At 39.0% G+C, this 26,793-nt stretch overlaps 2 protein-coding genes across 2 annotated transcripts in view; one reads left to right on the top strand and one right to left on the bottom strand.

Annotated features, from left to right (window-relative positions):
- Positions 1-503: 503 nt before the first annotated feature.
- Positions 504-7,810, top strand: LOC101849703 (signal recognition particle 19 kDa protein). Its single transcript, XM_005102501.3, has 5 exons — positions 504-711; positions 1,886-1,961; positions 3,272-3,343; positions 4,717-4,828; positions 5,423-7,810. Exons 1-5 carry the CDS (start codon positions 620-622, stop codon positions 5,572-5,574), a joined length of 504 nt encoding a protein of 167 aa, XP_005102558.1. The 5' UTR covers positions 504-619; the 3' UTR covers positions 5,575-7,810.
- A 7,862-nt stretch (positions 7,811-15,672) lies between these two features.
- LOC101853246 (condensin-2 complex subunit H2) overlaps positions 15,673-26,793 on the bottom strand; it is a gene marked incomplete in the record, with an annotated part of 18,862 nt that continues 7,741 nt past the window's right edge. The window contains 12 exon segments of the mRNA XM_013084910.2: positions 15,673-17,014; positions 18,393-18,539; positions 19,772-19,873; positions 20,409-20,473; positions 21,153-21,263; positions 22,116-22,197; positions 22,561-22,685; positions 23,445-23,555; positions 24,613-24,682; positions 25,270-25,335; positions 25,748-25,917; positions 26,615-26,760. Coding sequence (XP_012940364.1) covers positions 16,862-17,014; positions 18,393-18,539; positions 19,772-19,873; positions 20,409-20,473; positions 21,153-21,263; positions 22,116-22,197; positions 22,561-22,685; positions 23,445-23,555; positions 24,613-24,682; positions 25,270-25,335; positions 25,748-25,917; positions 26,615-26,760 — 1,348 coding nt within the window.

The raw sequence follows: 26,793 nt of genomic DNA, 5'->3' as shown, positions 1-26,793 counted from the left end.
GTACTGTTAAGATATTTAAACCAACACTGTCCAGTGTTTTATTGTGTTTTGACTTTAATTTTAGGAGAGAGGGTGTCCCGGGTTTATCATTCATTCATGGGCAGGCTCGACTTGGGACTTGGTAGAGAACTTCTGGTCAGACTGTCTATACTATGCCATGATGGCTGAAAAGTAGTAACATGCATTGGACAAAATTTTGGTTTCACTTGAGTTTGAGGCACGTTGACGGACGTATAACAATCTCACCTAAGATGGCCGTGCTGCTCAGAGGCTAAAGACGTGGAATTTACTACACTCAAGTAAAGAAAAATGGCTGCCTGCCAGTGTCACAGCTGTGGAGTGTGGAGTGTTTTAAGTGTGAAGTGTAGGGCGGTGGCTCCGTCCGTTCTGCAAGCTAACGGCTCGGAAAAATAATCCGTTCGGCCCTTGGCTAAGAAAAATCATGGAAGAGTTGCCGGTCTTTGAATGACGGAAGTGATGACTTAACTAGTGAAGAAAAGAAACCAGAGTTACGTACCTTTTAGACAGGTTGAGCTGTGGTGACTGTGAGTGAATGTACCACACGGCTGTGCTACAATATTGTGTTTTGCCTCACAGATTGAAGCTTTGACATCAAAGTATGGCAACTGCAGCACCCTCCAGCGCAAATGTCCCTAGCCAACCAAGGCCTTGGAATCCAGATTCTAAATTTAAACATATAGACAGAGAGAGGTTTGTTTGTTTCCGTGTGTAACAAGTTTTAGTTATTATTGGTAACTGACCTGTCTCCTCATCCTCATAATATAGAGGCAGACAGAGGCTCATTCTCTTTTCGTGTTCATTACAATTTCTGGATTCTAGATTAGATCTAGAATCTAGATTCTAGATTTGAGGGGCCTTTTGAAATTGCCGTCCCGTTTGTTTACGAAGTAGGCCTAGGATACAGACCCGATATTGGGGAAATCTTTTGTAATTTCGGAAAGTTTCAGCGGCCCGACCCGGTAGAGTGTGTGTGTGAGAGAGAGAGAGGAGGGGGGGGGGGGGGGGACATGCCGTTAAACGTAGAAAAGACATCTTTCTGATTAGTTGCTAATTTTAGTACTGTGATGTCATCACTTCCTGGGATACCCATATGGAACGACGTGTTTTCGGTAACATTTCAGATTTCCTAGATCTAGATCGTTGATGCTCAGAACATTTTATGTTTTTAAACTCTTTCTCCGGCAAGCCGCTCCCAGCGACTCACAGTTGGAACCGCTGTGCCGATGAGCTGCTGACAGCAGCTCGGGTAGGCTACATTCCTTTACGGTGACGTCGACTTAAAATTCCTTTCAAAATCTGGCAATTGCCGAAAACAGGTCTCTTTTATTGGGATTTCATTCATTAGATGAAGAACTGTCATAATAGGTTCAATTGTTTTGATTTTATTACCAATTTAGGGGGACGTTTTTTGTAATTTTTAGATTTAGTGTCAAAAAGGAAACCGTCATAGTGGGTTTACCCCCATCGGAGGTAAAGAGTTAATCGAACTTTATCACACCAAGCCTAATTGCCTAGTTATTTCCAGGTTTTAGACCAATCAATAGGGGGGTTACAGGTGATGATCTGCTGTTTGACCCCCAAATCAGCGCATCTGTGTGTGGAAGTGAAAGTAAAAAATTACTGTTTTAAGGCATGCAAGAGACAGAGAGAGACCAAATCATCTCAGAGGCAGAGCACTTGTTCCTCAAGAAAAGAAACCAGGCTGAAGAGGATTTCTAAATTAGGACCGAGGAGAATTCTGGGCCGTCGTTTGAAGAAAACGAGTTAAAAACCTTTTATAAGAAAATCTTAACTCTTAAAGGTTTGTTTTGTGTGACAATGTTCTTATTGATAACTAAATCTTTTAATCTTGTCTGTCTTTCAGATGGATTTGTGTCTACCCAGCCTATCTCAACAGTAGAAAAACTCTCAAAGAAGGTCGCAAAGTTCCAAAAGCAAAGGTATTTACGAAGATGGTTTTTTTTCATATATTATGTGGGGGCATCGTAGTGATATCAACTGCTCGTCAAAATAAGGAAATCGAAGTAACCGACATTTTTCTGTCCATTGGGCAACTTTTTATCAGGTTTTGTTTTTTTAGAGGGGGGGACTATTATTATTAATTTTATTCAGCCTTTCTTTTCACATCATGTTTGTTCTGTTTTATGGAGACAGTTGAAAACAAACATATTTGGGTTTTTTAAAAACTTGTCAAGCTGATACTATTACTATTGTGACCTCATCATGTTTGCCATGTTGTTCTGGCATTTGTTATTAATGTCATTTTCATTTGTTTTGCATGGACATGTATATCTCTACATTCTCTTAATCTTATTTTTATTTTCTCCTGGGCATTGTTAATGAAATCATCAGGAATAATTTTTTTTTTTTTTTTTTGGGGGGGGGGGGGGGGGGGGGGGGGGTTATTCAACCAGTTAATAATAAAGCCAATATAATTTGTTTTAATTTTGTTCAGGCATTTTTTGATAACCAATCATATTCAGTTTCTTTGAAAGTCAAATTTTGTAACGAAGGGTTTTAAAAAAATTGTTTGTAATGTAATGCACGCTTTTCGTGACTAAGTCACACAATTGCTTTGTTCTATTCTGACATTTGGTACCCTCATCATGTTTGGTTTATGGTTTACTTTGTCCCTGCAGTTGATAGCCAAGTCATATGTTTTGTATGTTCAGGCCTTTCTTTGATAGCCAAGTCATATAGACCTCATGTTTGGTTTTTCTAAGGTAGGGAAGAAAATTGTCTGTCACCCTGGCAGAGCCCTATACCAGGGAAGGGACAGGGGATGTCTTTACAGAGTCCATACGCCTGGCGCCGTCCCTCTCGCTTACCAGACGCCCACGTTAGCGACTACTGAGTCCTGTAGCCATTCATCCCATTAGTCAGTACTGCCGTGGAGAGGATGATGCTTTTGGGAATAAAAAAAGGAAGCGGAAAATCTGGCATCCTTGCAGGAAAGAACAGAAGAACGTTCAACCAGATGTGCACTGGCACAATCAGTAGAAGGACCCTCGGCAACATTTTGGAGAGAGCAACGGAGCATCAATGGACATTTCCGGAGTGCAGGGATGTTGCTTCCTGAAACAAGAACAAGAACAAGATATAGACCTATGTGCTTTGCTTTTGTCCTGATGGGTAATCGTAATAGTCAAGTCCTATTTGGTTTTTGTTTTGACCTTGCTGTTGATAGCCACATCTATATATTTAGTTTGTTTTCTGCCAGCAGTTGGTAACGTGTCTTATTATTTTCCAGGCTATCGATAACCCTGTGTGTGCTGAGATCCGAGATGTGTGTGCAGCTGCTGGGCTCACTCTTGGCGTAGAGGTAAGTTATCTCACTTGATATTCTGATTGGTCCATGGTCTTTGCCATTGGGTCAAATAAAGTGATACGAGCATGTCTTCTTTAGCTTCTCGGTTGTCCATTTCCGTAGTCCGTTTTTTACACAGTAATTTGCAGTGGAGTCCACTTAAACTGAAATGTGTAGCACTGCTAGATTTTTTTTTATGGTTTAGCCACTTTTTCGGTTTAGAGAGACTGCTCAAATTTCAAAGAAAAAATTGGGGATTGAATTTTCTTTAGGTTTACGGCTGTTTTTGGATTAACCATATTTAGATTAAAAGGACTCCATTGAATATGAATAGTCTTTCAACTTGCTTCAACGGATCATATACACATGTGTATACAAGTGACTCATGGGCATTTTGGTATGGTTTGTCTGTTTCTCTCCTTTTCAGTGTTACTTTAATTGTGTTCCTAGATTTCTTTTTAGTGGTAAGGCTACCGGACCTGTAGTTATGAGAACGCGGGATCAGGGGTTTGAGCCTCGGCTTGGTCTGAGGTTGTGTCTTTGGAAAGGCACTTTACATGAATTTTCCCATTTGAAATTTGAGTCCCGTCTCTTAAATAACCTTACTGTGTTGCAAGGGGCGTTAAGCCTTTTATTAAGGACACAGAACTGAAACATCTAATGAAAATATTGTTATTATTTGTCTTGTTAATATTATCTTATCAAATACTGTACTGTGGGTGGTTCATGGGTACCAGACCTCCGGGCTGACAAAATTTCACAGCATCACTTTCCGGGTTGCATCGGGTGTTTAGAAAGGGGGAAAAAATTCCCCCGGAAAAATAAAATTAATCGCCGAAAAAAATTTGGCCGGTAACGATCGAGTCTGGCCAAGCGTAGTGGACTTTTAAAAACTGGTATCGCGATATGCAAGTTCCGGATGCGATATTTCGTTTCGTCTGTCTGATCACCGGGTGCTTTGGTGTGGTTTGCTTCTTCTTTCCTATTGAACATCTATCGTGGGTGGTTGGCGGGTGCTCTGGTGTGGTTTGCTTCTTCTTTCCTACCAAACATCTATCGTCCTTATCTCCCCTTCTTCTTTTTTATGTTTGTTACTCTCTTGTAACACCTCTAATCTTCTGGCGCTCATATGACCTTATGCAGTTGCGAGTGCCGTAAAACCTCTACTGAAAAAACCCCAAAACATCTATCGTTTTTATCTCCCCTCCTTCTTTTTTGTGTTTGTTACTCTCTTGTAGCTCCTCTACTCTTCGGCACTTATATGACCTTATTGTGTTGCAAGTGCCGTAAAACTCTTACTAAAACTAAAAAACACTGTACTGTATATCTTTCAGAGTAATGCTGTATAAGTAATTAGTTTACTGGCATTGACCCTTCTTTGACCTCAGAATAAAGTGTACCCCCGTGAGAAGGACCCACGAGATGTCAAGTTCCGAGGTCGTGTGAGAGTGCAGCTCAAGAATGAGGATGGCACCCCGGCTCTTTCACAGTTTCCTGATCGTAAGAGCTTGATTATTTTCCTGGGTGGTTGGCGGATTCTTTAGTGTGGTTTTTGTGCCTTCTTTTATATCAAACATCAATTGTCCTTATCTCTGCTCCTTCTTTTATTTGTTACTGTTTAGTAACACCTTTGATCTTCAGCAATTATGTGACCTAATTGTGGTGCAGGTGCTATAAAACTCTTCCTTGAACTAAAAAAACTTTTGGGGGGGGGGGGGTTTCTCACTTTTTCTTCCTTTGTTGCCATTGAGTGTTGAGGGGAGGTGCTGTTTTCTGTGGCCACCTCTGCAGCTCTTTTAATCCCCCTTTTGCGTGGCCTTCCTGTTCCTTTATATAGCCTGAGTGCTTGGTGTTTATAGGCTCTCGAGGCTGGTTGGCATGGTGACATTTGTAACAGACATTTTATCATTACTTACTTTACTTTACTTTTTCCGTCCTCTTGTACCTCTAGGGCGTCGAGGGGAGAAAGAGCTTCCTGTCTCTAGCAAGTTTGGTGGCCTGGCTGGGTGGGATATTTGAATGTTTTCAGGGTTTTATCATTTTGTCATCTGCAGTAATTCCTTTTGTTGTTTTTTTTGTTTTTTTTCTCTGTAGGCACGACGTTGTTGTTGTACCTGGCAGACACCATCCCCAAGTTGAAGACTCGCCAGCAGTCGCAGGCCAGCAGCTCATCACAGCAGCAGCAGCAGCAGCAACAACAGCAGCAGTCATCTAAAGGCGGGCAGAAAAAGAAAGGAAGAAAATAGTTCGATTATCGCTGTATTCAACTTACCTATTATGGAGTCTGCTCGAAAATGTTAGTTCTGTATGAATGCTGTGACTGATTGAGTAGACGGTGCATTTGGTCCCTTTACATTGTTTTGTATTTCCTTGGATGTGGGTGTTATATAAATGTAAACCTGCAAAAAAAATGGAGAAAAAAAAAACTCGTGTCTGTTTTGTGAGTTTATTATAACGAGACAGACGTGTTCTCTCTTTTAGATCTTTTCTTTTTATATTGTTCTGGATGATTAGCTAAAATAGTTAGCTGGTGGAAATTTGAGGCCTTAATACTTACAGTACCACAGGCTTATCGAGTGAAAAACCCTTAAGTACCTCACCATTTTAGAAGCCACCAAAACAATCAGGTTAGATTGCAGAAAAGTAAATTGAAACAAAAGTTATCGACAGAGTAAGATTGAATTTTCAAGATATAATATACTAAGAAATGAAATTAGTTTACAAAAAACTATTCTGTGACATAAAGACATCATTTGGCCTGGTGGCTATTTTAAATATTAAAGAGTTTGTGGCTGAATACACGAATGCTATGGGTTATTTGAGATTAGGTGGTATGAAATGATAGGAAATTGACAGAATTTTGTACAAACATGCAATTTATATGTAAATTTGTCAGTTTGTTTGCACGTATGTCTGAATTGTAGCTCATAGAATGAAATAAAGGATCGTGCAATGTAATTACTATTTTGCTGATTTTATTTTCGACACTGCTATTTTTACAGGGTCTTTGCTTTTCAGTAAGACCAATAATGTGGGTAATAAAGAGTAGTGAAGTCCACTAACCTTGTTGCCACAGGCGACACATGAATCTTTACAGTTTTGGCGGGTATATCGTCAATTTTAAGGTTGTTATTGCTACTTTCACTTGGGCCCCCAAAGCCTTTCGGGCAGGAGCATAGTCCTGGACTTTGTGGGTATAATCGAAAGCCTGGAACAATACACGAAGGAATGTTACATACATCCTTTGCAGAAATAAGAGCACATTTTTACACACTTTGGCTTGTGCTTTGGATTTTCAATAAAGTCGCAGACGGTACTAAAAGTGTCAATTCTCAAACCAACTAATGGGATGCATGAAAAATATATGAGTGAGTAGTCAAATGAGCAATATTTAAGTCAAAGTATGTTGAGTTTGAATTTTTCCACATTTTCTTCTAAATCAATAGGTGTTGTATTCTGTTCTTTCAAGGGAATGATATTGCACTTCAGTTTCTGAATGATCTGGTTTATATATGTGAATGAAAGCTGTTGTGTTTTTATGTGTTTGAAATGATGATACATGCAAGTGGAAAGTAAGGAGAAGATGGGAAATGTGCGTTTTTGGACAGGGTGAATGTTTTGTGCATGTCGTCAGGTGCTAGTGGTAAGTGTCCACTAGTTTGATCATACAATATATGTTATAAAGTGAAAGTGATGCTCGAAGTATTAGTGTACTGTTTTTTTCTTCAGGGTTTTTTTGTGGTTGTTTTATCACACTTTTTGGAACTTGGGTTTATTTCATTCAGCAGAATATTATAATGCATGTTACTATTTGTTCTTTTTAAAATTTAAAAACATTTCTTAACATGTGGTTTAAAAATACAAAAAGTAATGTTTTTCTTAACCCTATCCGTACGTTGTGTTTTACTATCGTATCACTACGACATGGGGAACTCTGTGACGCCACTTTCGAAAGAGGAAATTTACTTGTTAATCCGATCCCTGCGCTTTGCATAGCAGCCTGTCAAAATGATTTTTTTTTTAAATACTGAAAGTTTCAAAGAGATCTTTGAATAAGAAATATTCTGAAATGTGAAGAATACAACCCCGTGAGTACAAAATAACCCCAGGGCGTACGTATAGGGTTAATATATGAATTATAATAAATTCCATTCATTTTATATTTGGGTGACGGCTGCTCTTTGATTAGAACACGTCTTTCCTTTCTTGTTATGACAATATGAATAACTGGTGGAAACATGACGTGTTTTATCCTTCATGACTAGTTCTCTTTTTAAAAAAGTTTTCTTTCACTCGCCGGCTGTTCTGGTGTGCTGAGCCCAAAACTTTAATGGAGTCCCCCGGCTTTGTCAATCAAAGAGGATGATGTGTGAAAGAGTTCAAAATGTATACATATTTATTAATATTAATGAAGGCAGTATGGCGTGTTCATTGAATAAGCTGTATTGTGAATGAATAAAATATATGTGTAATCTGAAATTTGTCTGAAATCGTTCAGCGTCAGTATACTACTTACAAGGGTCATTGTGAGTGTGCATTTTAAAAAGTCAGTTTCTTCTTTCGAATTCCTTTACATTGATTTTTTATTATGAATAAAGCCTCATACATGTATTTGAATTTTACTCAAATACTTCATGTGTGAGGTTTCTTTCTCAACCTTTGAGGATCTGCAAGATTGAGGAATATATCATGGCAACTTGATATGAAATCCAGTTGCCAGTTGCACATCCTAACGACAGTACGTAGGTGGTTGGCGGGCGCTCTGGTGTGGTTTGCTCCTTCTGTCTTATCAAACATCTATCGTCCTCATCTCCCCTCCTTTTTTGTGTATGTTACTCTCTTGCAACACATCTATTCTTCGGCACTTATATGACTTTATTGTGTTGCAAGTGCCGTAAAACTTTTACTAAAACTAAACTAACGACAGCACCTTGAATGTCTCCTTCCTGAGTGGGTGGTTCGCGGGTGCTCTGGTGTGGTTTGCTTCTTCTTTCCTAGCAAACATCTATCGTCCTTATATCTGTTCCTTCTTTTTTATGTTTGTTACTCTCTTGTAACACCTCTAATCTTCGGCCCTTATATGACCTTAGTGTGTTGCAAGTGCCGCAAAACTCTTTCTAAAAACTGAAAAATGATAGTATAGAGTTCAGTATAGCTATAGGGCTTGGAGTATTTTTGTAATTTTCCTGATTTCTCGGGGTGTACACTGAGGTAGACATGGGAAAGAAAAGTTTTAATTTTTATATATGGGTTTTTCTTATACGTTTTTAGCAGTTGGTTGTACAGGGTGAGGACGGAGACGTAAAGATGATTTCAGCTTCAAAGAACACATTTTTCTTTGTTTGGGGTTTATTCGAGAGAAAAGGCCTATAAAATGCTAGCACATGTAGTAAAACACAATATTAATGTGTGGGGTGCTACAACTAGGCATGAACAAAAGTAGATAGATTATTACCAAATACTGAAAGTGAAACGACCGACCACACTTGTTTCTATAAAAAGAATGGGGACAGAGAAGTATACACGAGTTCAGCTTTAAAGAGCATATTCTGCTTTGTTTGGAGTTTATTATTAGGGTAAAGAAGCTTATAAATTGTATGCTAACACCTGGATTGAAACACAATAATGCGTTGGGTGCTAAAACTAGGCATGCACAAAAACTAATAGGTTATTACAAAATCTAAAACTGTAACAACCGACCGCATAAGTTACTCAAATAGTTGGAGGACAAAAAAGTAAAGATCATTCCAGCTTTTGAGAGCATATTCGGCTGTGTTCAAGTTTAAATCTTGCAAGGGAGCCTATAAAATACTAGCACCTGTAGTAAAACACTATAATGTGTTACATGCTACAACAAGGCATGAACAAAAATTGATAAATTATCACCAAATTTGAAAATGTAACGACCGACCGCAACAGTTAGTAGGAGGACAAAGATGTAAGTATGATTTCAGCTTTTGAGAGCAAATTTGGCTTTGTTTGGTGTTTATTCGGGCAAGGAATCCTATAAAAAGCTAGCACCTGTGGAGAAGCACTGTAATGTGTTGCATGCTACAACTAGGCATGAACAAAAACTGATAGTTGATAGATTATTACCAAATCTGAAAGTGTAACGACCGACCGCAACAGTTAGTAAGAGGACAAAGATGTAAGTATGATTTCAGCTTTTGAGAGCACATTCGGATTTGTTTAGAGATTATTTGTTCAAAGAAGCCGAGAAAGTGCTAGCACTTGTAGTGAAACACAATAATATGTTGGATGCTACAACTAAGTTAGCACAAAAACTAGTAGATAATAACAAATACTGAAAGTGTAACGACAGACCTCACTAGTTTCTCAAAAAAAGTATGATTACAGAGAAGTAAAGTTGATTTCAGCTTTTAAGAGCAAATTCTGCTTTGTTTGGAGTTTATTAGGGCAAAGAAGTTTATAAATGCTAACACCTGGAATGAAACACAGTAATGTATTGGATGTTAAAACTAGGCATTGCACAAAAACACAGATTTGTACTAAATCTAAAAGTGTAACGACCGACCGCATAAGTTACTCAAATAGTAGGAGGACAAAGGAGTAAAGATGATTCCAGCTTTTGAGAGCATATTTGGCTGTGTTTAGAGTTGAAATCTTAGAAGGGGGCATACAAAATACTAGCAGCTGTAGGAAAACACAATAATGTGTCGGGTGCTACAACTAGGCATGCACAAAATCTAATAGACTATAACCGACACTAAAATGTAACGACCGTCTGCAAAAGTTACTCAAATAGTAGGAGGACAAAGAAGTAAGTATGATTTCAGCTTTTGAGAGCACATTTGGCTTTGTTGGTGTTTATTCGGGCAAGGAATCCTATAAAATGCTAGCAGTACTAGCACCTGTGGAGAAACACAAAAATATGTTGCGTGCTACAACAAGGCATGAACAAAAATTGATAGATTATCACCAAATTTGAAAGTGTAACGACCGACCGCAATACATTATGTAGTTAGTAGGAGGACAAAGATGTAAGTATGATTTCAGCTTTTGAGAGCACATTCGGCTGTGTTTGGAGATTATTTGTTCAAAGAAGCCGAGAAAGTGCTAGCACTTGTAGTGAAACACAATAATGTGTTGGATGCCACAACTAAGTAAGCACAAAAACTAACAGATAATAACAAATACTGAAAGTGTAACGACAGACCTCACTAGTTTCTCAAAGAAGTATGAGGACGGAGAAGTAAAGATGATTTCAGCTTCTAAGAGAACATTCTTCTTTGGTTTTTTTAGTTCAGTTGAGAGCAAAAGCCTATAAAATGCCAGCACATGTAGTAAAACACAATAATGTGTTGGTAGCTATAACCCCCCAAAAAATGGCATGCACAAAAAAATGATAAATCATAACCAATACTAAAATTGTAACGACCGACCGCACTAGTTTCTCAGAAAAGAATGGGGATAGAGAAGTACAGATGGTTTCAGCTTTTAAGACCACATTCTGCTTTGTTTCGAGTTTATTAGGGCACAGAAGCTTATAAATGCTAACACCTGGATTGAAACACAGTAATGTATTGGATGCTAAAACTAGGCATGCACAAAAAAACCTGATAGATTTGTACTAAATTTAAAAGTGTAACGACCGACCGCATAAGTTACTCAAATAGTAGGAGGACAAAGAAGTAAAGATGATTCCAGCTTTTGAGAGCATATTCGGCTGTGTTTAGAATTCAAATCTAGCAAGGGAGCCTATAAAATACTAGATCTAGCACCTGTAGTAAAACACAATAATGTGTCGTGTGCTACAACCAGGCATGCACAAAAAGTGATACATCATAACCGAAACTAAAATGTAACGACCGTCCGCAATCGTTACTCAAATAGTAGGTGGACAAAGAAGTAAGTATGATTTCAGCTTTTGAGAGCATATTCGGCTGTGTTTGGAGTTTATTCGGGCAAAGAAGCCTATAAAATGCTAGCACCTGTATTGAAACACAATAATATGTAGGATGCTAAAACTAGGCATGCACAAAAACAGAAAGATTATTACTAAATCTAAAAGTTTAACGACTACCAGTGGAGAATCTTTGGTCGTACCACGTAACCGTGCGGGTAGTTAGTGGTGAATGGTTAAAGAGCGTGCTCATCCAGGACAGCATGGCTGCGTATGTTTGATGAACCCCTGTGATTTGAGGGCCTTTGGGTAAACGCTTATATTTTTTTCTTGCCTTTTCCAACTTTTGCGATGTGAATTTCGACAAAATATTAAGTCGAGCACATGCAACCGATACCATAGAGTAAGACTGCTTGTTTTAATACGTGTTTAGTTTTAATAGAGGTTTTACGGCGCTCGCAACTGCATAAGGTCATATGAGCGCCAGAAGATTAGAGGTGTTAGTGTTACAAGAGAGTAACAAACATAAAAAAGGAGGAGGGGAGATAAGGACGATAGATGTTCGATAGGAAAGAAGAAGCAAACCACTCCAGAGCACCCGCCAACCACCCACTTAGTATGTGTTGTACGGCACTTGCAACACAATAAGGTCATATAAGTGCCGAAGATTAGAGGTGTTACAAGAGAGTAACAAACACAAAAAGAAGGAGGGGAGATATAAAGAAAATATATGTTTGATAGGAAAGAAGAAGCAAACAACACCAGAGCACCCGCCAACCACCCACAATCAGACTACAATACATTTTTTTCAAGTTTTGGAAAATTTTTGGCTTGTGCCATTTTAACTTTATATTTATAGTTGGCAATGATACACAATGCAACATAGTACATGTAGTATATTAAATGCCAATGTTATGCTCCCACTCCTATAAAAAACAAAAAAACAAAGACAAACAAAAATCAGGAACAGGATTAATCTTGATGTTAGTTTATTTCTGTTTGGTGCTTACACTAGAACAATCACCCAGGTTGGACTGAGGGGCAGGACACAACCCTCATTCTACCTCATCGCATCGAGTGACCAAGATTTGGAAGCAAGTCGGTTGTCATCCGAGTCCCTGACACTGACATTAAAATGTTGTTTTGTTTAGTAAGGGTTTGACTTTAGTTTTAGGAGAGGTTTTACGGCGCTCGCAACTGCATAAGGTCATATGAGCGCCAGAAGATAAGAGGTGTTACAAGAGAGTAACAAACAAACATAAAAACGAAGGAAGAGGAGACAAGGACGATAGATGTTTGATAGGAAAGAAGAAGCAAACCACACCAGAGCACCCAGCCAACCACAAACAGGAAGGGTTTTATGGCGCTCACAACTGCATAAGGTCATATGAGCGCGCGAAACAAGTTGGTTTTATTCTCAATAGTTCACCGCACGGCCTGATTTTTGCTTTAAAATTTTAAAGGTACTGCATCACAATCATCTAGTATGCCGAAATATCAGGGAGGCTACCTTTAACTTTAACTGTAAGTGATGACATTGTCACTTTTTGTCGCCCTGCTTGCATGTCTGTGAACTGCTATTTGCCTGTCCCCGCGGTTTTATGCACACACAAAAAAAAGTGAAATTATGCAAATTTAGCCCAAAAAAGTGAAATTATGCGATTTTGTTAATTTTAACACAGAATGATAAAGGAAAATAATCAGAAATTATGCAAAAAATGATCAAATTTTGCTAAATTACACGAACAAGGGGTGCATAAAATCCTGGAGACAGATTTGCCAATGACTGTGCATAACTAGCTCATGAAGAATCCAGCATGATCTCTTTTCAAATGCATGTGTGACAGTGTGGTGAGAACTCTGGACTCGTAATAATAAGCACAACTTCGGATTAAGCGTGTTCAGCTTCAATGGACCCCACTGCATCTTATCATCTATCCTTGTCTGTACAATAGCTGATCCCCCCTCCCACTTACACTACACTGTACATGTACAAACTTTATTATTTTCAAATAGCAATCTTGTTCACCCATAAACTGCCGCACAATCACATTCAAAAGTGCAAAACAACAGAAAGGAATAACAGAAAGAAAACAAATGTAGTCAGTGTATGTTTCATGGCAGCTTTATTTAGAATCCTAATGTTGGGTTTTTTTTTTTTTTACATTAACAATATTTTGCCTCAGCTCACAATGCCCCTAGGCTGCCAGATCTGGCTATATTGTCTTGAGGCAAGAGCAAAAAACACGACTTATCAAACTAAACATAAAAATGTTAGACAAATGTCCGTCATAGATATATATACATGTACAGTCGAACTTGCTTTAACGACCACCTGTATATTATAAGACAATCACCTGTACAAATGGCTACTTCCTATTTCCTCTCTAGTGTATTTTTACACAATAATGACATCGCGCTAGAACTAGAAGGACACTTTTCTCCTCAACAATGGATGCCCCTCTTAGCTTAGATAGACAGTTTTGACTGTTCTCAGTTGAACCTGTGTAAGAAGACGGCCACACATAGTCAAGGGGAAAAGTGTCCGTCATTCGCAGGACTGATCAAAATGAAAAAAAAAAACCAGACCTCCAAACAAATCATTGATTTCTGAGTCTGAGGTCCCGACTTGAGATGGTTGCAGCCTTAGGACTGCCAAAGGGCTTATCAAAATGTCTCGTTTTTTGTGTGTTTTTCTTTAAAGGGGAGAGGGGATAAGAGGGTTTTTGTTGGATTTTTTTATGGTTAGTTTTATTTTTTAAATATACGGTTTAATGCAAGGTTAAACACCCTCCCCGAAATGTGCTAGAAGTTAAACGAGGAAGACAGAGTGACAAAGTAAAACAAACAAATGGGTCGCCACCACTCGGTGAATGAGCGTCACATCAGCTGCAAATTTGTGTTGACGTCTTTTGTTATGGACTGGCTTCATTGACTAGGTACGCCTAAACAGAAACCTCTCATTTCATTTACGATTTGTGCACATGCTGTGGGTGGGGCCCATTGGTTATAACGGTACACACGCCTCCCTCGCCAGCAGCTGAAAATTTATTATTACCGATTGGTCAACTTGGATAAAAATACTGGGGGCGACCTAAGCAACGTGACCATTGGAAAGGCTAACAATAACGACGGGTGAATGGATAATGACGGCTCATCCACAACGTTAGCGGACAATACATAATTTATGACAAAGTGTTGAGCGGGGAAAGATTGGTGGGCAGCCATCTCAGACAAGCATTTTAGATTGTTGGTCGATAAATCTCTTAATGGTGGCCGTAGTCGCGATGGACAGGTGACCGTTTTACACAGTGAAATTATATCGAAAAAAAACGCAAAGGGGGAAAAGGAAAATGGCTGTTTGTACAGGTGGTCATATTTACAAGGTGGTCGTCATGGCAGGTTTGACTGTATTTAGACACATGATAAAATGATAAAATTAGTTAAAATGTTATTTCATGAGGTCTGACAAGTAAAGGAAAATTACACGCCTACCTTGTGGATAGTTACTTACAGTGAGAGTCGGGGATACATTTCGTAGCACCTCAAAATGAGCCAACTTCTCCCTCAGAATTATTAAAATTCAAAACGTCTCCCTTGACTCAAAACACATCTTTGCGCAAAGCTCTGCTGGAGTTGTGCAAACTTCAAAAAAATCTGTGACATTTCATTTCACTATCTTATATATATATAGAGTAAATCAGCACAGCATGAACTGAGAAATTCAAGGCACTAGATCCAGTTTTCAGTTTTGTCTAATACAGGCATGGGTAAGCGTGTCCAAGTCATGGGCCCCGATTGATTAAGTAGGAGATTCTGACTATCTCATGGGCCAAAGCAGGAGAAAGCCCGATGAAATTGGCTGAAATGCCCAAGCTCTAAAAAAGTGAAACTTAACAAACACTTTCTCTCTCTCTCTCTCTCTTCTGGCGCTGTGGCTTCATAAACGGTCAGTGATGCCGACAGCATGCAGGAATTCAACAACAAACACTTTAGCCTTTAGAATAATAATATGTCACTCAAGGGCAGCAGGGTCGTAGACTATTGACGATTTTTATTTTCTAGATGGACAGTTTATTTTATAAATAGTATTATTTATCCCACTGAGGCCTCATTCATTAGTAATTACCCGAGTCGACCTGCAGGCCAGACTGAAAGTGCTCGCAGGTCGTGGTTTGCCCATGCCTGGTGTAATACATTTTCTCCATACCCAACCCCACACTGCAAAATGAATTTAATGAGATGGTAACTAGTTAATCCAGAGTTTACACATATACCACTGGCAGTGCAGTGGAGCACTATTGCTAGAGAGAGATAGAGAGAAAAGGGGGAAAGGAGGGAGAGAGAGAGAGAGTGAGAGAGAGAGTGAGAGAGATAGAGAGAGAGAAAGAGAGAGACAGACAGACAGACAGATACGAGTAGATAGACAGACAGAAAAACAGACAAACAGAGAGAGACAGAGATGTGTGTGTGTGTGTGTGTGCGTGTGTAGGAATGATAAAAAAACCATTATGCATTAACAAATAACACCTCACACATATTCAATTGTAATCTATACAAGTACAAGGCATACATTATATATGTTATCTTCTGTCCCTGACACTTTCACTACCGGTGGGCTATGTTTCACGGCTCGTGTTATTCCAAACGCTGGACCACGAGCCATGTCTCACGGCTCTCCATTTCTTGCTTCAAGAACCTTACTTACTTTAACAATAGTAACAATAATCAAAATTGAAATCTCAGGCTGAAGAATGATCGTTTCTAGCAACATCCTGAGATAGATAATTATTTTCCTTTCGTTTTCATATATATTTATATATATAATACATGTGGCTATTATTGAAAATTGAATGTAAAAATCTTTAATTTTTCCAAGGATAGGCAGAAGCAGAAAGTAGGTCGCAGACAAGGCCCAGTACAGGTGAGGGAAACCCCCTTAGTCTGTCCCCGTGGTTTAATGCACCTCGTATAATTTAGCAAAACTTGATCATTTTTTGCATAATTTCTTATTATTTTCCTTTATCACGCTTTGTTAAAATTAACAGAATCGCTTGGTTTAAATAATTTCAGGAGTTTTTCTTGCATAAAACGACGGGGACAGCTTAGTAGAGAAAGAGTTAACGCAGACCTGCCAAAAACCCCTCCATGACCAAAAACAGGAGTTTCCCTCAAAGTATATTCTCAAAAAATTGGAGTTTGGGGGGAAAAAAATCATGAGTCTCCAGAACCTTAGTAGATTAAAGATTACAGTACAAACTAACTGTGGCAAATAAACGTGTATTGTAAATTAACTCCAAATAAGAAAGAATGTGTATTTTTATGTCACTCACAATAAATCGCCCCAGTATTGCAGATAAATCTGTGAGGTTTCACATCATTCATGATAAATTGTTCATGATCAACGGAAATAGAATTCAATCCCAAAAAAGAAAAAGAAAAAAAAAAAAAAAAAAGGAGGAATTTACGTTAATCCAATAGTTCTTCGACGGGTTACAAATAGTCGGAGAACTCGAATTTTATCCGAGTACTTGGCAGGTCTGTTCACTATACACCCCCCCCCCCCCCACCTGCATGCTTCCAACCACCACCACTTTGCCACTCCCCCCCTTCCAACCACCACAACTTTGCCAACCGCTCTCACCCCCCCCCTCCCCCAGCTCCCGATGCTATGAGTCTTTCACATCATGTACAGAGGGTGCCCTGTACTCTTCCAGTTCCTCGAAGTGGCGCTTGGTAGAGAGGAGAGTTACATATAGTTGGTCGATGATGCAGCCGTTTTTGTCCGGTACCACTGACAGCTCGACATTGTAGACATTAGCCTGAAGAATTGATATAAAAAAAAAAAGTGCTAATAGATAAAATAGAAATGACCCAAATGGCATTGTGTATGTGTGTGTGTGCGTCGCTTTTCGCTGCAGTCCCATCTATTATTCAAATATAGCATGCAAATTTAAAGCAAATGACCTGACCTGCAAACGAACAAGAAGACTTTACACAGCATTTCAAAGCACAGTTGTTCTAAGTACCCAGTACTTGCGTAACCCTATCCGTACATCATGTTTTACTATCGTATCCATACGACGTGGGGAACTCTGAGCCCCCACTTTCCAAAAAGGAAATTTGCTCATTAATCCGATCCATACGCTTTACATAGCAGTCTGTCAAAATGATTTTTTAAGAAATACTGACAGTTTCAAAGAGATCTTTGCACTAGAAGTATTCTAAAATGTGAAGAATACAATCCCTGGGGTATAAAATGACCCCAGGCGTACGGATAGGGTTAGAGATTTTAAGATTTTAGAAAACACCCACTTAAAATTCTTAAAATCTAATACAGTAAAAACTGAGCATCTTACAATGTCAAAACAATTAACAAAATAATAATAATTAGCATTTGTGTAGCACAAATTCCTGCTCAATAGCAAGCTCTATGCTCTTTATAATTTATATTATTACCCAAGCTGACCTGTAGCATTCTGAAACAAATCTCAGCTTCCTGGGAAGCATACAGTGCAAGCTCTGATTTGACAGGCGCTAAAACACTAACATACTGACAAGATCTTTTGCTGTCTATGGCCACTGACCCATTCACACCTCGGTGAAGTGTGGGAAATTGGTGTAAAGTGCTTTCCCCCACAATGACAAACAGTAGGGCTGAACTAAAGCTTGAACCCCTGAACCGCAAACCTGATGATTACCAGCCTGGTAGCCTAACCCACCAGACTACTGATACCTAAATGTGGCGCGACACAGTGGAATCAGGCTCTCGTCAATTTTTGGGCATATGGAGGGAGTTATTGGAATCATTTTAAAGCTTGTTCATTTGTCTTGCTTTGGATGAAAGAAATGTTCATTTGTCTTAAAAAGAAATCGAGATATTTGTGAAAGAAGGAGGTGGGGGTCACCTGGTCTCAGAGGTAATATTAGCGATGAAATGGCCGCTAAAGTATAGTTATTTCCTTAACTCGAGTGTCCACGGAAACAGAAAATTTACACTTTTTATGCCTTTAATTGATGTTTTTCAGTACAATCCACACAGAGATGTATTCTTAAATGGACACGGTGGGTGTTGAGCCAAAAAACCCAAAATTCTAAAAAAATTGCCAAACCTGCGAAAAAATGCCAGTTTCTTCACTTTCATTATTTTGACGAGCGCCTGATTTCACCACTCTGCCTCACAAACGTTTAATAGCATACCAGTTGCAAAGTTGCCAGCGCACATCTGCAAACTTCAAACTGCGGCTTTCCTTGGACCAGTTCTTTAAAGGCCCTGGTCTCACCACGGACCAACTGTTCAATGACCTGGGTGCCATACTTGTGGATGTCGAATGCCTCGTGCTTTTCCTGAACAGAAGACAAAGACAAGATCATCAAACAAGAGAAAGAGGTAGGTGCGTGTGTGGGTGTGTGTGAGTGCGTGAGGGGGGAGGGTGTGTTGTGTGGTTGGCAGAAGCTCTGGTGTCGTTTGCTCTGTTACCATCAAACATCTATTGTCCTTATCTCTCTCTTCTTTGATTTTTTGTGTTTGTTACTCCCTTGCAACACTTATAATCGTAGGCACTTATAAGACCTAATGGTGTTGCAAGTGTCATAAAACTTTACTAAAACTACAACTGGAGGTGGGGAGGTGGGGGAGAGCAGAATTAGGAGACAACGGCATCATACTGAAACTAGATTTAAAGGCAGTTGTTAGACAAAAGGGTATACTGATGTTAAGCACAGAGTCAAAAACTAGGCTAAACTGAATGAGAGAGACGAGGTGGTAGAATCTAAGGATAGCTTACTATATACCAAATGCAGCAAAGTGAGTCGAACAAAGTGTCAGCTCACGGCACTGGTCTAGATAAATATTCAGGGATGCCAAATGATTTAAAAAAAAAAAAATGGAAAATGAGCGGAGCATCACACCTCACCTAAAACGAACCTAGTAAAATCTTTAAATGAGCAAACAAAAACATTTCTCTTACCATTCCTCTTTCCTTTGCAAGTGTATGCAATAACCGGAAAAAAAAACGGAGATTGGGCATCCCTGTATATTGTATCACATCGACCTACGAGGATTATGCATCCATTTAAAGCTGATATTCACAGCGCGTTATGTCTATTGTGATAACCCCATTTGGGTCCAGCCCCAAACGATAACTATAATCCAAACCCTATATACTTACCAACCCTAACCCATATAAAGTTACTATTGTTATACCAGTAAACTTTGGGACAAAACAGGAGACTGTCAGTCCATTTTCTAGAATATCTGTTATACGAAATTATAATTTATACGCTGGTAGTGGTATACTGTTGTTGAGCACAGAGATAAAACTAAACCGAACGACAAATAAGCCAAACTGGGAAAGAAAAATCGTAACTTAACTCTTGTTATCTAGAGATCAATTACGTTTGCAAGAAAGGGTAGCCCAAATAAGGTGGATGGAGGGGTTAATTTCCAATCTGGGCTAGGGTGGAGGGGTTAATTTCTTATTTGGGATACATGTAGCCCAAATAAGCACTCCCTTATCATCATTAAGAACAAAATGGAACCTTGCCAATTTTTTAGAATTCACCTAAAAGGAACCTACCTCTTCCTCCAGTCGTGGCTTAATTTTCTCCTCCCATTCGGATACTTTTTTAGATAAATCTGTCAGCTGCGCATATTCACTGGCACTGGCTAAAAACTGCTCCTGTATGGAAGAACATCAGAGACAATGTGGTTAGAACTGTCCAAATGGAAAAACAGAATTAGTAGCACCCTACTTTTTCCTACCTCTATCTTGCTGTTTAAATAAATGTCAATGAAAAATTAATGAGAACCAGGTAGTTCTGAGCTCTGAATAGCCTGTGAAACCCACATGAAAGATGAACTTTATTCTATGTTAACATTTGTTACTATATGTACTAAGAAAAAAAAAATCCATCAAGAATTTTCAAGCTTGCCTAAGTGAGCACCTGTGGAATACTGCGCTAAAACATGAAAAAATATCCACAACTCGCTGAACAATAATACACATACCTATGATAAGTAATAACAGGCCTTTACTCAACCCCTGAATTTACTTACAAATCTGAAAATGTCAGAATACCATTCACTGTAAGTTTAATCTTTTAAACTCTGAGACAAATAGTGGTGACAAAGTACAAGTTGCTCTCGCATATTTAACAAGCTCACATAAAGTACTAGGACTTTTCCAAATCAGTTAAAACTCAAACAAAACTTACAACATGTCTTCTGACCAGCTCTTCATAGCTCAGAGTGATGTCGTCAGAGAATCCTGTCTGATAACCTGCAAGAAAGAAATCTATCAGGCAATCTTCTCCTTCTTTGCGTATTCCCCTGCTAAAACTCATAGGTAAGTCGACTGCTGGTTCTTCAACGAGCAACACAACTGATTTTTATGCGTGTGACTTTTACGTAATTCGTATGGCACCTTGCCTTGAGATAGCCACATTCTGATTTCAAACGTACTCTCTATAACTGGCTAGAGTATTTTCAGTTTCGGTAGGAATTGATTTTGAATTTTGCCCGGGCAGTAGCTGAAACCTGCTCCTATTCCATTTTTTGACCACCAAGGGATCTTTAATGTACACAACTTGCACACACGACTTCCAACATTTTTTTCTCTTATCTGAGAGGGCTAGGTGTCTGTTCTTACTTATCCTAAAATCAGGAATGTGTCTGAAAGAGAGCAGTAAGAAGGAGCCAGGAGTAGCAGGAGAAAGAGTCAGAAGTGAACAAATATGAGCATCAAAAGCTAAACAATGACATGAATGGCACATTCCCTAACGTAGAGGTTTCCGGGGCCAAAGCTGCTCATATAACAAAATGTTTAATTTCAAACAATTATAAAAACAATCTGAAGAATCTAAAATTCCAGAAATATTAGAACTGCTTGCATATGAACTGTCCTCTAAAGATAACACATACGTTGCAGCAGTAGTGTGCATGCTCATGGAAAATCATACCCATGTCTGAGCTAATAAAACGTCGCCCATGTTCAAGGTCAGATCCAAACGCATCGGTGTCGAGCTGAATAACCGGAATCTCATCATCGTCAGCCGCATTGTCAAGGTCATCTGCACACATAGATTAGTTTTTCAGTTTTAGTAGAGGTTTTACGGCGCTCGCAATGGCATAAGGTCATATGAGCGCCAGAAGATTAGAGGTGTTAAAAGAGAGTATCAAAGATAAAAAAGAAGAAGCGGAGATTAGGACGATAGATGTTTGATAGGAAAGAAGAAGCAGATAGATTAGTAACACAAACGGCATGCATTAGTCATATTGCATTTGATCAATAAAGTATTCACTTTAACTTCTACAGACAGAGAATTGAGGCTGCTTGAGTTCAGAGTTTATGGCAAGTCAGCACAACGACCCTTCACCTTCAGCAAGAACGGATTAGAACAGAGGTCTCAGTTTTACTTTTAGTAAGAGTTTCATGGCCCTTGCAAACACAAATGGGTCATACAAGTGCCCAAAATTAGATGTGCTGCGAGAGAATAACATACGAAAAAAAAGAAGGAAAGATAAGGGTGATAGACATTTGACAGGAAAAAAGGAGCAAACAATACTAAAGCACCTGCAACCTGCCAACCACCCAACAGAGGTATCAAACTCACATTACGAAGGGTCTGTTGGAGGTAGAGTCTGGGTGAGTCAGGGCCGCATCAAGTATTCCACACACAATGAAACCGGTTATTTTCTCTAACTAAATCCATGGCAAAGAATAACCACCTCCCCCACCCACCCCCCCTTCAACCAACAGTTTGTGCTAAGAGCTAAAATAATCTTGCAATACCTTGTGCTATTGCTATTCCTAGCAACTTCCTTGTTTTCAAGGAAAAGTACCAAAGAACAAGAAGAGGAAAAAAAAAAAAACCAACAGCAAAAAAAAATAAACAAACAGAAAAATCATTTACAGTACTGACCATGAGGAAATTCTTCATCCCTGAGCTCTTCCTCCGCTTCAGCTTCAAGGCTTAGCTCCTCCAGTTGTTCTTCCATTTTCAGCTACGAAGAAACACAACATGTTGACAATAAAAAATACTGCTGTTATGTGAAAGTCGACATGAGTGAAAGAGCGAGTGAGTGAATGAGAGTGAGAGAGTGTAAGTGAGTGAATGAAACAAAGTGTGTGTTAGTGAATGAGACAGAGAGAGCGCGTGTGAGTGAATGAGACAGAGAGAGAAGGGGGAAAGGGAGGAGGGACAGGGACAGGAAGAAGGAGGGATGGGGGAGGAGAGACAGAGTTAAATACACTGTGAACAATTTTCATTAAACAGTTATAAAGACTGCAACATTTAAGTGGCAAAAAATTGTAAAAATTGATTCCTCAACACAGTAGACGACTACGTAACGACAAACTGCCCATACCATCTTAATCTCCTCTTTCTTGATCTTTTCCCGGAGTTTGTACTCTTTCCAAAACGCTCCATCCAGCTCTGGGAAGTCGGGAATTTTCAAGGGATTCTTTGGGAAACTGGATCTGTTGGAAAACACTGAACGGAAAAAAAAAAGGAGACAGCTTTTATATTATCATACCATTTTGTAAAGTTTTTAGTGAGTTTCAACATAAACGGGTCATAGAAGAGTCAAAGATTAGATCATGTGTTACTAGAGAGTAACAAGCAAAGAAAAAAAGGAGGAGAGATTAGGACAATAGATGTTCGATGGGAAAGAAGGAGCAAACCACATCAGAGCACCCGTCATCCACCCACTCACACCATTTTCTTAGCGTTTCTTAGTTCTAGTCCCTTCTTAAAACATGTACTTTCTGTCTATTACAAATGTCGTTATGCATCCTCTTATGTTTCCATCATTTTGAAGAGCTGGAAAATTTGATCACAAACTCTTATTTTTCTCACATACCCCAACTGAGTATTTAAAAGAATAGACATTTCACTTTTCCATATTTTCAATTACCTCAACAAACATGATCAAGTCAAAACTATGGACATTTGAAAAATATTGCTCAGACACAAATATCAGATACATTTTTAAAAAACCCTCACATTCCCAATTTGTATAAAACCATTACAATATGAACAGTTTGTCTGAAAATAATCCAATATCAACTCTTAATTGGTTCAAGTCTCACTCAGCGGCATTTTTTCCAAAAACCAAAAAAAACACTCACCCCCCAAAAAAACTAATCCCCCCCCCCCCCCCCCCCAAACAAAGAAACCCCAAAACAAAACAAACAAAAACATAAAACCAACAGAAAGGCATGGTGTATCAACATCTACCACGTCACTTACTTTTTTCAACCACTTCATTTATCGGTGGAAGCTCTTTCTTTATTTCAACCTTTATTTTTCGTTTTCTTGACGTATCATCTTCCAGGCCCGCTGGAATTTTATATGGTATTTCTGGAATGGAAAAAAAAAAATAACAACAAATTCACGGAAAAGGCTATGGACAAAGCGATCAATAGAGAGACAGATAGATAGACCGACTCAGAAAGACTGACGAACTATAGGTACTCGTAGATAATAAAACCAGAAAATATCAGGCAGATAAAGAAGTGTCTCTTCAAGTAATAAAGTGGCTATATTCTATATCCTGCAAACCTTACGTTCAGAGGTTACATCTTCTTCCAGTTATAATCAAGTCTTTTTTTTGTCGCCGAAATAAGGGGAGATAAGGATGATAGATGTTTGATAGGAAAGAAAAAGCAAACACACCAGAGCACCCGCCAACCACCCACAAATTGTTTAAGACGGCCAGCACCCATTGTCATGGAGAAAAGTGGTTCTCTTCGACAGGTGGACATCTCATGTACTGTCATTACCATGGGAAAAAAAATATGCAAGGGAGGAAATAGGAAGTGGCTGTTTGTACACGTGATTGTCTTATACAGGTGGTCATTAGAGCAGGTTCGACTGGACTCATTTCCTGGTCAAGAAAGCGGGAAGATATGATGTGACAACGAAAGGGGTTAATTATTAACCAATCTCAACAAAATTTAAGACTATTGAGAAGGTGGGCTACGCTTTTCTGAACCTGTTCGTCAAGACCAACTTGGGTTGCTGCACCCCAAGAGACAGATGGGAAATAAGCAGGCCAAGTTGATAAAATAATCTTTAATTTAACAACAAAAAAAGTAGGTGATTTTACATCCCCATCAACACAATTTAGATAATTTATGAGGCGGGATTCCAACTCTACCTGCTAGGGCCAACCGAGACCGAGAGGGATATATCTCAGCAGAAAGATCGAGATACGTGATAAAAATGTTCTCCCCACAGGCGATTAGAACTAAGGGTCTCCGACGTGCAACAGGGAAACATCTAACCGCTATACCATAAACTCTGTTTAGTCTTCTCTGTGTGCAAATCAAAACCTATCTTTTCTTGCACAAGACTAGGGGAAAAATTATTGTTACACTTCGAAAGCCAGTAACAGGGTCAAAATTATGCAACCTACTTTTCTTTAAAGGCTTTTCAGCAGCTTTGCCTTTGTCATGTGGATCCAGTAAAGCCCATTTATCGAACACCTGAAAAACAGAAAGATTGTACGCAATCTGACACAAGTGCATTTGGACTGATAAAATAATACAGTCGGGCACGGATAAGTTAAACATGTCTGGGAATAATAAATGTGTTTGACACATCCACAATTTGGATGAACCCACACTGAAAAATGGAAAAGATTTCAGTCGCCGAACTGCAAATTGCATGAGCTATCCATGATTTCCAGTTTTCTGTGCTTGTGTCTTCTGTGTCCAACTGTATACAGAAATGTAATTTGATAAGAAACACGGAAAACAAAGAAGGGGAGCAAAAATAAAACCTTTAGGGATACTAAAATCAAAGAAGTCGTTCCTTGCATACAGGAACATAACTTCAACAAGGAAAAAATGACATCATCTGTTTTAACAAAATGAACTTTATGAGAAATCCATTGTAAATTAAGAACATTTTAAATAAAACATTACCGATATCCAACTAAAAATACAAAAATTTTTTTTTTAAAAAATTCCGTACACATTACTGCAAAGACCTAGAAATTGGCACTGCCCAAATTTGAAAACCCTGAAAACAATATATTCGAAACATAATTATAAGCAAAGAGGATACTAACCTGTTTTGGCTCTGGTCTTGCAAAAGTTACTCGTTTCCTTCTTGATTTTCGGAGTGCAGCATTTCTCTGCAGGAGAGACAGACATCATACCAACTGTTCAAATATACTAGGCCGATAATCCAAAAAAAAAAAATTTATTGCAATTTTTAGATCAGTGGTATTGGTTGCATGAGAAAAAAATATATTTTGACAAACTTCACATTCTAAAAGTTGAAAAAAAAGCATGATTTGATTCATAAAGTTGGTGCAATTTTTAAAAGAATGAAACAGTTTTTCCTATCTCTTTAAAAATTTTACTTTCTGGGTTCAACAATATAAGAAAGGATTTTCTCAGCCATACATTAATTAAATACACATAAGGACAACAGTGAAGACAAGACACATCAACACCAGCTAATACACTCTAACAAAGACTTAAACAAATAGACGCCTACACACTCTTCGTACACACTCATGGAAAAGCTAAAAGAGCTCCTACCTCATCCGCAGACTGAGATTTCTGACCAGGCGCATCCAGCCCTCCACAATCGTCTCCCATGTCAGCATCACCTCCATCGTCCACGGGGAGTAAGGGGAGATCATCCATTTCCACATCGTCAGACACAGGCGGAGCAAAATCTCCTCTGCAACCACTGAGGTCTTCTTCCGCTGAAAAAAGAAACCACAAACACAAATGTTGGTATTGAATAAAAATAAACACGTTGACACAATAACGGTCATTGAGAGCAAGGAAAATGTGAGACACAGACAGGAATAACAGACAGACAGAAAAAAAAAGATGTAAGATCGACCAGTGGCTCCCTCTAACCACCCACGGTCCACACAAAGAACATTGCAACAAGAGGCTTCAGCATGAGACGGTTCTCTGGCAGTTTTGGCCAACATTATGGTGCACAAATTAAGGCGAGACAAGAATAGAAACAAACTTTTTGACAATCACACCTCGTTAATAATATGGTTACTCTTTGACCACGCCAAAATAGGCATAATATAAAGTAGGTGGGTGGGTGGTTGGTGGATACTGTGATGTGGTTTGCTCCTTCCTTTCACAAGCGCCAAAGATTTGAGTAATATACAGAGAAAAGAGGGGGGGGGGGGGGTAGATAAGGATGGCAGATGTTTAACAGGAAAGAAGAAGCAAACCATACCATTGCACTCCCCAACTGAAGAAGATGAGGAGGATGAGGAGGAGGAGGAGGAGAAGGATGAAAAGCCACAACAAATTCTAACAATGCTAATAATAAATAACAACAGCAACAACAATAATATTTGAATGCACTTATATAGCCCTCCATTCCACACTATTATAAGACAAAGGCCTTGACAGGCAAGCCACAAGACCCACCCAAGTCCTGCAGTCTGTTCTGATGTATCGCTGCCATGTCCAGAAGCGCCCGATCTCCTAGCTCCAAGGACAGGCTGCTGTCTTTGCCCGTGTGACCCGTGTTGATGATGAAGTCAAAGTAGTTGCCCACCACTTCTCCTTTGTTGCTGAAAGGATACAGATACAGGGAAAGGGTGGGT

The sequence above is a fragment of the Aplysia californica genome, unplaced genomic scaffold, assembly GCF_000002075.1.
Source record: "Aplysia californica isolate F4 #8 unplaced genomic scaffold, AplCal3.0 scaffold00328, whole genome shotgun sequence".
NCBI lineage: Eukaryota > Metazoa > Mollusca > Gastropoda > Aplysiida > Aplysiidae > Aplysia > Aplysia californica.
This window is presented reverse-complemented; position numbering and strand designations above follow the sequence as displayed.